At 46.1% G+C, this 12,217-nt stretch overlaps 1 protein-coding gene across 6 annotated transcripts in view; it reads left to right on the top strand.

The window, feature by feature from the left end:
* LOC138292835 (dedicator of cytokinesis protein 7-like) overlaps window positions 1-12,217 on the top strand; it is a 512,184-nt gene that overhangs the window by 114,669 nt on the left and 385,298 nt on the right. For all 6 annotated transcript variants that reach the window (XM_069231649.1, XM_069231647.1, XM_069231646.1 and 3 more), the window contains exons 13-14: window positions 11,310-11,403; window positions 11,959-12,121. In XM_069231649.1, the coding sequence (XP_069087750.1) occupies window positions 11,310-11,403; window positions 11,959-12,121 (257 nt within the window). The remainder of the gene's footprint in view (window positions 1-11,309; window positions 11,404-11,958; window positions 12,122-12,217) is intronic.

Raw genomic sequence — 12,217 nt, 5'->3', positions numbered from 1 at the left:
AAAACAGCAATATAGAAGCTAATGTAATGAGAAAAGGCCCAAAGGCTTTCACTTCAGTAGCCTATTATTGTCTTTATGAGTAAAAAGGACCAAGCAAGTCCCAGCCAATCAGGCTTTCCCTCCCTCTAGAACCCTCCTGTGAGAAGCTCCATTCCCTCAGATTTTCTACCGCACGTCATGCTAGGGAGTCTCCATTGAGCTCTGCTCAGTCAAATCTCAAGAGAAGATTATCTCTACTGTTTTTCCTTCAAAAGAAAGAGGATTTCTTCGCCAAGTAAGGTGTCATCTTCTTACTTAGCCTAAGAGAATTGTATTTTGTCAAAATTCATTCGACATTCACCATGTCAGGTAAGGAAAAGAAAAGCCTTTTTAGAGCCTGCAAAAGCTGTGGGAAGAAAAGACTTCACTTTGAAGATCCACACAAGGACTGCATTTATTGCCTCTATTCTAACCATGTAGCCAAAGACTGCAAGGTATGCAGAACCTTTTCTAACAAAACCCTCAAGGACAGGGAGGGTAGGCTACTGATTTGGCACCAGAAATTGAAATCCAGATCAAACCCACTGTCTGCTTCTGACAGTGAGGAGTCCTCCTCCTCATCAAGAACATTCCAAAAAAGAGGCAGATCTGCTCAACCTCACCATTCTGAGGATCCACCTAGAAAAGATCATAAAAAGACAAAACAGGTGTCTTCTAAAGCTGGCAGTCCTTCCAGTTCTCCACACAGGAGTTCTGTTTCATCCAAAAGACATTCTAAGGAAGGTTCTGTCTCCTCAGAACGCAGCAAAAGAGCCTTGCCTGAGCCTCAAACGCCACCTCCTGTGGTAAAACATGTCATTAAAAAGCCATCTGGAAAATTTGCGATGACGACACCATCGACGACAACAGCGTCGACGGCAGCGTCAAATGGAGTTGTTGTTGACTACGACAATGTCCACTGTCTCTACCCCTGCTTCCTCTTCAATGATGCTCATATCGACAACGTCCTCGTCGACGGCGTTTGCGGTCCCTTCGTCGACGATCAGTGCACCCATCGCTTAGCCTCCATCGATGATGCTGCCGGTGAGACCGTCGACGATGGTGCTACCATCGTCGGCCTCCTCATCAACAAGACTTTCTCCGTTGCCAGTGCTGCTTCCGTTGGCGCTACCGTCGACGATGCCATCCATGATGGTTAAAAAACATAAGAAGTCTGATTTACTCTCGCCACTGACTACATCTCCAAGTAGGGTATCAACGTTGGTACCTACACATATTTTGGAACAGGAAGATTCTGAGGACGAGGGCCTGTTTGGGGTTGCGCATAGCCCATCAGAACTGCATGTGAAGTGCCAGGATCTAGAGGAGGACATTCAGCATGATCCGCACTCATTTTATTCCCAACCACAGCATTATCCTTATCAGGAGCAGATGGTTTCTTTGCCAGGGTCACTCCTAGCTGATTTACAGCTAATGTTGGATGACTTCAGAAGGCGGTTTCCGTCAGCCAGCTCGGGAGTGCAGCAACCATCGATACCACCCTCTCTGCCTCTTCCTTCTACTCCGGTTCATCCGGGGGTCCAGCCGTTGCATGTACCACCACAGTCGACAGTTTCAGTTCCAACACAAGATCTGTCTTCATCTGACGATGACAGAGAGGAGCGGGAATTGCCGGATGACATAACTGAGTGGGATGATTATCAGATTCCTACCCCGTCCTCACCCTCCCCGGTTCCAGTGGATTCCCCTCCTGGTGACATCGGGGGCTTTCTCAATTTGTTGGAAAGGGCTGCAAAGAGGTTTGAGCTACCCATGCCCTCGAAGCAGATGACTGTTTCCTGTATGATTTCAAAGAGCCATTTCAAAAGAGTGTAAAGTCGATCCCAATTGTGAACTATATATGGGATGAGGGCATCAAGGTAGTGAAGAATCCGGCGACTGTCACCCCTCTTTTGCCTCGCCTTGACAGGAAATATAAGGCCCCGGAAGACTCTCCAGCCTGCCTCACGGGCCATCTCAAACTGGACTCAGTCATTGCCCAGACTGCACAAAGTAGATCCAGAAACCCTTCAGCGCCAATATCTACTCCACTGGACAAGGAGGGTAGAAGGCTCGATAATATTGGGAAGCGTTTCTCTTTGATGGCTGCGCTTATGATAAAAGCTTCTAATTCTTTGGCTATCATAGGCAGATATGATAGACAGCTATGGGTGGACATTGCTCCCTACCTAGATCAGCTGCCAGAGGGCTTTAAGTTGGAAGCCAAGAAAGTCTTGCAAGAGGTTAAGACGTCTTCTGCTGAAGTTATAGACTGTGCGATGGATATCGCCACCACGGCTTTCTGAAAGATGGCAGGAGCCGCGGTTCTAAGAAGGTAGGGTTGGCTCGGGGCAACTTCGTTTAGGCCTGAGGTTCAAAACAAAATTCTGAACCTTCCTTTTGATGGTGAAGCCCTATCCTGGAAGCACATTGACGCACTTCAATCAATAAAAACGGATACCAACACAGCCATGTCCCTTTGCGTGCTGCAGTTTAAAAAATAGCCCTTTCGGGGAGCTAGAGGTCAGGGATATTCATCATATGGAGGAGGCTTCAAACAATATAGATACCCCTCTGTCTCCACGGCTTCTCAGTCCTTTCGTTCCCAGTTCCAACAGAGACTGCCTCCGTAAGCGGCTTATTCAAGAGCTTCTCAGAGAGGAAAAGCAAGAAGGCAAGCGAAGGACACAGGATGCAGACAATGACTTTCAGGTGTCACCGGCTGCGAACCTTTCCTTGGATACAAGAATAGGGGGAAGGATTTCTCTTTACATTCACAATTGGTCAAAGATAACTGTAAGGAAATGCCTCCTTGGCATGGTTACCCCCCTGACCTTTTGCTGATGCCTGTTATGATTGAAAGTGTGCTTGGACCCTGCTAACCAGGCCCTAGCACCAGTATTCTTTCCCTAAACTGTACCTTTGTTCCCACAATTGTCACAGCGCTGGCACTTAGTTAAGTCCCTTGTAAATGGTATCCCTGGTACCAAGGGCCCTGATGCCAGGGAAGGTCTCTAAGGGCTGCAGCATGTCTTATGCCACCCTGGGGACCCCTCACTCAGCACATGCACACTGCCTCACAGCTTGTGTGTGCTGGTGGGGAGAAAATGACTAAGTCGACATGGCACTTTCCTCAGAGTGCCATGCCAACCTCACACTGCCTGTGGCATAGGTAAGTCACCCCTCTAGCAGTCCTTACAGCCCTAAGGCAGGGTGCACTATACCACAGGTGTGGGCATATGTGCATGAGCACTAGGCCCCTACAGTGTCTAAGCAAAACCTTTGACATTGTAAGTGCAGGGTAGCCATAAAGAGTAGATGGTCTGGGAGTTTGTCAAACACGAACTCCACAGTTCCATAATGGCTACACTGAAATCTGGGAAGTTTGGTATTAAACACTGATGCCAGTGTAGCATTTATTGTAAAATACACCCAGAGGGCATCTTAGAGATGCCCCCTGAATACCAGTCTGACTCCTAGTGCTAGGCGGACCAGTTTCTGCCAGCCTGCCACATCAAGACGAGTTGCTGGCCACATGGGGAGAGTGCCTTTGTCACTCTGTGGCAAGGAAAAAAGCCTGTACTGGGTGGGGGTGCTTTTCACCTCCCCCTGCAGGAACTGTAACACCTGGTGGTGAGCCTCAAAGGCTCATGCCTTTTGTTACAGCACCCCAGGGCATCCCAGCTAGTGGAGATGCCCTCCCCTCTGGCCACTGCCCCCACTTTTGGCAGCAAGGCTGGAGGAGATAATGGGAAAAAGGAGTCGTCGTCACCCACCAGTCAGGACAGCCCCTAAGGTGTCCTGAGCTGAGGTGACCCATGCTTTTAGATATCCTCCATCTTGAGATTGGAGGATTCCCCCAATAGGATTAGCCACCCTCCAGGACAGTAGCCATTGGCTCCTGCCCTCCTGACCTAAACACACCCCTAAATTCAGTATTTAGGGGCACCCCAGTACCCAGGAAATCAGATTCCTGCAACCTAAAAGAAGAAGGAGGACTCCTGACCTGAAAACTCTGCAGAGATGACGGAGACAACTGCTTTGGCCCCAGCCGTACCGGGCTGTCTCCTGACTCGAAGAAAACTGCAACAGCAACACATCCAACAGGGACCAGCAACCTCTGAAGCCTCAGAGGACTGCCCTGAAACCCGAAGGACCAAGAAACTCCAGAGAACAGCGGCACTGTTCACCCAGAGCAACATCTTTGCAACAAAGAAGCAACTTTTAAAGAACTCACTCTTCCCGCCGGAAGCATGAGATTTCACCCTCTGCACCCGACGCCCCCCGGCTCGAGCCCCAGAGAACCAACACTACAGGGAGGGCTTCCAGGCGACTGTGACCTGGTGAGTAACCCGAGACGACCTCCGTGGACCCCCACAGCGATGCATGCAGAGAGAATCCAGAGGCTCCCCCTGACCACAACTGCCTGTAACAAGGAACCTGATGCCTGGACCAAGCACTGCACCCGCAGCCCCCGAGACCAGAAGGAAGTGAACTTCAGTGCAGGAGTGACCATCAGGCAACCCTCTACCTAGCCCAGTTGGTGGCTGGCCCGAGAAGCCCCCCCTTTTGACTGCCTGCACTGCTAGAGTGACCCGCGAGTCCCTCCTTTGATTCTAATACAAAACCTGATGCCTGCTTTGCACACTGCATCCGGCCGCCCCTGTGCCACTGAGGGTGCATTTTGTGTGCCTACTTGTGTCTCCCCCAGTTCTCTACAAAACCCCCCTGGTCTGCCCTCCGAAGACGCAGGTACTTACCTGTAGGCAGACCGGAACCGGAGCACCCCTGTTCTTCGAAGGGCCCTCCTTTGTCATCTGCACCTGACCGTCCCTATGTTGCTTTTGCAGTAACTTTGGGGTTGCATTGAACCCCCAACGTGGGCTGCTTATGGCCAGGAACTTGAACTTGTAAGTGCCTTACTTACCTCCCCCAGGAACTGTTGATTTTTGCACTGTCCACTTTTAAAATAGCTTATTGCCATTTTAACTAAAACTGTGTATGTTATTGCTCTAATTCAAAGTTTCTAACTTACCTACATGGAATACCTTGCATTTTATGTATTTACTTCAAATCTTGATCTTGTGGTTCTAAAAATAAATTAAGAAAATATATTTTTCTATATACAAACTATTGGCCTGGAGTTAAGTCTTTGAGTGTGTGTTCCTCATTTATTGCCTGTGTGTGTACAACAAATGCTTAACACTACCCTCTGATAAGCCTACTGCTCGACCACACTACCACAAAATAGAGCATTAAAATTATCTAATTTTGCCACTGTCTTACCTCTAAGGGGAACCCTTGGACTCTGTGCACACTATCTCTTACTTTGAGATAATATATACAGAACCAACTTCCTACAATAACATCAGACCAATGGGTCTTAAATCTCATTCAATTTGGCCATACTTTGGAATTCTTACAGTACCCTCCTACAAGACCTCCCCTCCCTCGAAGGGTAAAGCATTTGCACTTACTCAAGCAGGAAGTCGAGTCAGTGCCCCTCAAGGGAGCTATAGAGAGAGTTCCACATCAGGACAAAAGAAAGGGATTCTACTCTCTGTTCTTCCTGGTTCCAAAGAAGTGGAAGAGTTGGCCCCCAATCCTAGACCTCAGGGATTTCAATACTTATCGCAAGAAACAATCATTCCATATGATCACCCTAACAGACATCCTGTCCCTTCTCAACCCGGGAGATTACATGTCCACCCTCGATTTGCAGGACGCATATTTCCATATCCCTATACACCTTTCCCACAGGAAATATCTCGGAATTGTAGTAGTTGGAGACCATTTTCAGTTCAAAGTGCTACCCTCCAGTCTGAAATCGTCCCCCAGAATCTTTCCCAAATGCTTGGCTCCAGTAGCAGCTTTCCTCAGAAGGCAGAACCTTCAAGTCTTCCCCTGTCTGGACGATTGGCTGGTCAAGGCCAAGCCCAGGTCTTAGGCACTGAAGTCCACATGCGCCTGCATCGAGCTGTTCACGAGCCTAACCTTAACAGTCAACCACAACAAGTCTGCCTTCCAGCCCTTAAGAAGGAGAACATTTCTAAGGGCGATATTGGACACTTCCACCAACAATGCAACTCCTACAGAGGGGAGACGGAAAAAACTAATATCCCTCGTGAGTCACCTATGAAAAAGAAAGTATGTTTCAGTTTGCCTCTTCAAGTCCCTGTTGGGGGTGATGTCCTCCTGCATTCCACTGGTACCATTCTGTCGTCTCAGAATGAGGCCCCTACAGGAGCAGCTACACCTTCGGCGGACACAGTCCATAGGGTCTTTCAACAAGGTCATCAGAATCACAAAGCCCCTGATATCACCTCTGACTTGGTGGACTTAGGAGTTTCACTTATCGAGGGGACTTTCTTTTCTTCCCCAACCAGCTCCGTGGGTAATTACTACAGATGCTTCTCTCGAAGGTTGGGGCGCCTTCCTCCAGCACCTACAAATCAGGGGCAAATGAAAACCACATCAGAGAGTGCTTCATGTCAATTACCTCGAATTGAAAGCGGTTCGATTAGCGCTTCGTGCTTTTCTTCCAAAGATAAAAGGTTCATCAGTACTCATTCGGACGGACAACACTACAACAATGCATTATATCAACAAACAGGGAGGAACCAGATCTCTGCTGTTATCGAGAGAATCTCAACGCATTTAGGAATGGTCTATCAGTCAGCAGATAAACCTTCAAGCAGAACATGTCCCAGGTGTACAGAACATCATAGCGGATTCGCTGAGCAGGTCTCGATTGTCCAACCACGAATGGGAGTTGGATCAAGGAGTGTTGAACCAAGCCTTCTCCCTATGGGGAAAACCAAACCTGGATCTCTTCGCCACACTGCAGAATGCAAAATGCCAATTCTTTGCAAGTTGGGATCACCATCGGGGCTCTTGGGGGAATGCGTTTTCCATGGCATGGTCATGAATGTATGCTTACGCCTTTCCTCCCATTCCCCTAATACCGAGAGTTCTGGCAAAGATCAAGAACGAACGCTACAGGCTTCTTCTGATTGCTTCGGCTTGGCCTCGCCTTTTCTGGTATACAGAGCTCCTTCTCTTCTCACAGAGCCACATCATCCCTCTACCAGTGATGCCATCCCTGCTAACAATGAACGAGGGTCAAATTCTCCACCCTATCCAGCTTCACTTCACTTGACAGCCTGGCTCCTGAACACCATGAGTTTGCACATCTAGATATACCTTCCGATTGTAGAATCATCCTCGCCAGAGCGGCAGCTGAGAGTACCAGCAAATGCTATCTTCCGAAGTGGAAGAGGTTTTGTTCATGGTGTACACAAGCTCAGGTGCATCCTTTCTATTAATCGCCAGAGCAAATACTGCCTTATCTTGTCCTTCTGGCCAGATCGGGTTTGGCTATCTCCTTGAATAGAGTCCACTTGGCAGCGATTTCCCGCTGTAGGTGTGCAGATAACGTACCTCCTTTGTGGTCCGTAAGGGTCATAAAGCTGTTTCTTAAGGGACTGTTCAGGTCTTTCCCTCCAGTCAGGCCTCATCCTCCATCGTGGCAGCTTAATTTGGTCTTGTCCCAATTAATGAAACCACAGTTTGAGCCAATTCACAAGGCAGATTTAAAATTTCTATCCTGGAAGGTCTCTCTCCTTCTCTCTCTTACCTCAGCCAGAAGAGTGAGCGAGATTCAAGCATTCACTATCCAAGACCCTTTCTTGCAGTTCAAGAGAGACAAGGTAATTTTACGGACAAATCCAAAGTTTATACCTAAAGTCCCTTCAGATTTCCATACTAACCAGCCAGTGGTACTGAAGTCATATTTCCCAAATCCATCAACACCGGCAGAGCAAGCTCTGCATTCTTTGGATGTTCAGAGAGTTTTATCTCGATAGAACTAAGCAATTTAGACAATCAAACCAACTTTTTGTGGCGTTTAGTGCTCCTCGTAAAGGCCGAGCATTGTCCAAGCAAGGGACTGCAAGGTTGATAGCCTCTGCGATTAACTATTGTCATACAGCAGCAGGAAAACCTTTACAGAATCCAGCGTGTGCGCATTCGACAAGGAAAATGGCTGCATCCACAGCGCTTTTTGCAGGAGTGCCCATCCAGGACATCTGCAGGGCAGCCACTTGGAAGTCAACGTATACATTTGAGAAACATTACTGTTTAGAAGAGACACAGCAGGGTGATGTGGCGGTAGGACAAGTGGTTTTAAGACATCTGTTCCATTAACTGTGAGCTCTTGTATTTCTTCTTTCCTTTTTCCCGCCAGCCCAGTATACTTTGCACACATTGTATAGCATTGTTTCTTCCTTTCAGGTTATGATAATTTTTCTATGTTTCTGCTCAAGATGCTGTTCCTTTATTTTATTATTGCTTATCAATATTTTGTCTCTCCTGCATGAACATGTTTCTTCAATAATTCTGGATATACATGTGGGTTCTATGAATATATGTTTAGATATGTATGTGTATAGGTATTGATATATATACTATACAATGTGCTTCATTACTGCTTGCTATTCTGATTCAAGCATGTGAATCTATGAAAGTTCCAATACTGGAGTAAGAAAATGTGTTACTTACCTGTAACTGTAGTTCACCAGTATTGAAATCTTTCATAGATTCACATGTGACCCTCCCTCTTCCCCTGGGAATCTCACCGTTACCTGTGTTCTTCAGATACTCTGGCACTCGTGCTTGGGAAAATCTGTGGGAATGGAGCTTCTCACAGGAGGGTTCTAGAGGGAGGGAAAGTATGATTAGCTGGGATTTGCTTTGGTCCTTTTTACTCATAGAGACAAGAATAGGCTACTAAAGTGAAAGCATTTGGGCCTTTTCTCATTGCAGTAGCTTCTATATTGCTGTTTTAATGTACCCGGGGCTCCCATCTCGACAACGGGGAATGATTCAAGCATGTGAATCTATGAGAGATTCCAATACTGGAGAAGTACAGTTACAGGTAAGTAACCAATTTTCTTATTATTGCTCCCACTCTGCCCTCCCTCTTTGTCTCTCTCTTAATTTGTAATGTACTCTGAAACAGCCACAGAAGTATTTCAACAAAACACTATTGTAAGCACACACCTCACTCACCCTGCAGGTCGATAAGATGAAAATATATTCTTTGTGTTCAAGCATATGTTTAGCATGGGCCAAGTCTGAACCCTTTCAGTGACTCATCAGTCTCTGGAATTATTTCAAAGCTTGTTGGTCAGAATGACATTTTTAAGTGAGATCTGACAAAGTAGGCACAGAAGTTAAGCCCCCATAAAAGGTTGCATTTGGCTGAAAATCTAACTGAGTTTCTGCTGAAAATATGTAACCTTTACAAGTAAGGATGATTCACTGAGAATTTGAATGTGAGCTTGAACTGTGCTGTTTCTGTGGTACTGTACTCCCAGGTGTCCCTCAAAATTCCCCAAGGGTTGACCCAACTTCCAGGCTCGTAAGTAAACTATTATGGAACAAGAGCCCTCATGATGAGGCTTCTATAAACTTGTGTTGATTCATTTGAGAGAGGGAGAAAGAGAGAAAATGAGAATGAATATTCCTCAGTAGGAAATCGACTTTGGGGAAAGTACTCGTGGTCTGCTCCCTCTTGCTTAGACTAGAAATATAGAACCCCTTCACTAGTAGTTTGATTCAAGTCCTTGGCTGAGTCTACCCAAAGGCTTCATTAGGCCACCCGCTAACACCCACACTTTCCTTTTCTTTTTGGTAAAACCAGTGTTAGAGAGAGCATCAGTACTTGACCTTTTACGTTGGGTTCCCATTGTCTTCTCCAGTCCTTGAAGAAAATGACCTGATTTACCATCTTTGCAGAGTTAAACACTCCTCCCCAAGTAGCACCACCTAGCCACTTTTGCCTTCAACTTGGCAGGTGGTCCGTCATCCACACATTCCTCTGTATGTAATATTGTTATTCTGCTCGATCTAGCACAGAGCATTACTCACTTACAGTGCAGCTGCTTCCTCAGATCTGACACTCAATCCTGCATAGCGGTTCCAACCTCCTCATTTCTCCACTACATGGCGCATCCTTGTCTGTTTCCACCTCACTCTCCACTCTTCAAACCCTTCCATAGTCCAGTATGTCTCATGGGCTTCAAGGGGAATGTGAAACAGGTTGGTCTTTGGCTAGAGGGACATCTGTATGACAACCCCTATTTACTCCATACTCCAAAGAATCATTGACTCAGATTGCACTATCACTCAGTGATCAATACCCCACCCACATTCATATTCTCATGTACAGTGCTCCCACTGTATCTCTGTGGTCCTGTAAACATGTCCAATTGAGGTACATAAGAAGTAAATAATTTAACCTCAAAATACTTCAAGAGCAGTAGCAATATTGGGGATGGGTTTAAATGTTCTTTGCATAAATGTTCTTTGCAAGCTAGGCTGGTAAAATGGCACATGGTATTCTTGGTGCAGAAACTCAGGGCAGAGAAAAGAGAGATGCAACCTCTGATCGACACAGTGACATTTCTCGTGCAGTTTTACCTTTTGAGAGTTAGTTTGTTAGTGGAGCTAGACCGGCCCTGAAGGGTTTCAAAACTTACATTGTACTTTAGTTTGGGAGAAAACAAATACATTCAAAAGAGAAATGATACACACAAGTTATGTGTTTTCCTTCCTATTGGAATTCTGTGTTGAGAATCAGTTTTCCTCACACCATATTTACAAACTGTAAGATTTGTCATGCCTCTCCTTCTCATCCTCAGTTTCCAAGTCTGGCTCTTTATCACTCCTTTAACTCCTGTTTTACTCTCTCTACTCCCTTTATCGCTCACTTTCATCCCGCTAACTCCATCTTACATATCTCTTTTACCAGTTTAATTCCACTGGTATGCCTTTCCCTCTCTCTTGTCCCCTCCTTGTCAGATTCATTCCACTTAAGTTAAATGCCAGAGTAATTTCACAACTCTTTCTTAGATTAATTCCACTTATTTGAAGGCTACCATGGTCCCTCATCTCTAACTTTCTGCTTGTTTTATCTGCCCCATCTCCACCTTGATTTCTCTTTTTCAGGTTCTCAATGGTTTAGTGGACTAAATCATCCACATTCTGTGTTTGACCTCATAGTCACAGGTTGAAATATCAATATATGCACTCAGCCCTTCATTCTTCCTAAATTGATATAATGAGTACTACAGAGTATTATAACAATGAACATATGCCATTTAGTACCAGAATCCCTTGGTGGGGGGAGGGAGGGAGCCTTTACAAATATTGTTTATTTTCTTCCATTTGTTCCCCATATTTCTCTTGTGCACACTATTTTTCCTCATTTGTTTGTTGGCTTCCTGAAGGAAGGGGATCGACTAAGCGACGAAGACCTGTACAAGTTTCTTGCAGACATGAGGCGGCCATCCTCAGTCCTCCGACGCCTGCGCCCTGTTACAGGTAAGATGAATAGGGATACACTAGCTCTCTAATATCAAAATAGAGAAGATGTAATTTGGTCAGTTAGTTTTCATAGATTTTAAAGTACATCAGGGAGTGGCTGTAAACTCACCAGCGTTTAGGGCTGAAATGGGTGAACTGCTCACAGCTAAAATGAAAAAGCTTGAGATCCCTGGACGGGGGGATGGGTAATTTCATCAGATGTGGGAAAGCTTAAGACATCCTGATATAGTGTGCTACTCACAGCTGTCATAGATAGCAGATCATCTCTGGAATGAGTGATTACTCAGACTTGCCATTGGACATCTTGGGATCTGTGGATTGAGTGGGGTACTTGCACATGATTGGAAGAAGCTTGAGATCTTTGGAATGGGTGAGTTACTCACACCTGCTGTGGGGCAACTTTTGACAACGTTAGAACCAGTTGAGATCTCTGCAAAGGTGCATGCCTCAAAATGCTGCTATTGGATATAGTATGCCCCTTTGATGAAGTGTTCACTCTTGCCTTTTAATAGTGGCTCAGTTACATTACCCTTCCTTTGTCCCCACTTCCAGCTCAGCTGAAGATTGACATCTCACCAGCTCCTGAGAGCCCGCAGTACTCACTTTCCCCAGAGCTTCTCCATGTCAAACCATATCCAGACCCCCGCATCCGACCCACCAAAGAGGTCCTGGAGTTTCCTGCCCGTGAAGTCTACATCCCGTACACCACCTATAGGTAAGGTGATCTCCTAAACAAAGAGTGTATTGTCTTACTTGAAGGGCCAAGAATTGCACTCGGCTTCGTATGTTCTTTGTATACAAGAAGCTTGCA

Source organism: Pleurodeles waltl, chromosome 4_2 (assembly GCF_031143425.1).
Source record: "Pleurodeles waltl isolate 20211129_DDA chromosome 4_2, aPleWal1.hap1.20221129, whole genome shotgun sequence".
NCBI lineage: Eukaryota > Metazoa > Chordata > Amphibia > Caudata > Salamandridae > Pleurodeles > Pleurodeles waltl.
The sequence above is the reverse complement of the archived record's forward strand: the minus strand, read 5'-3'. Positions and strand labels throughout refer to the sequence as shown.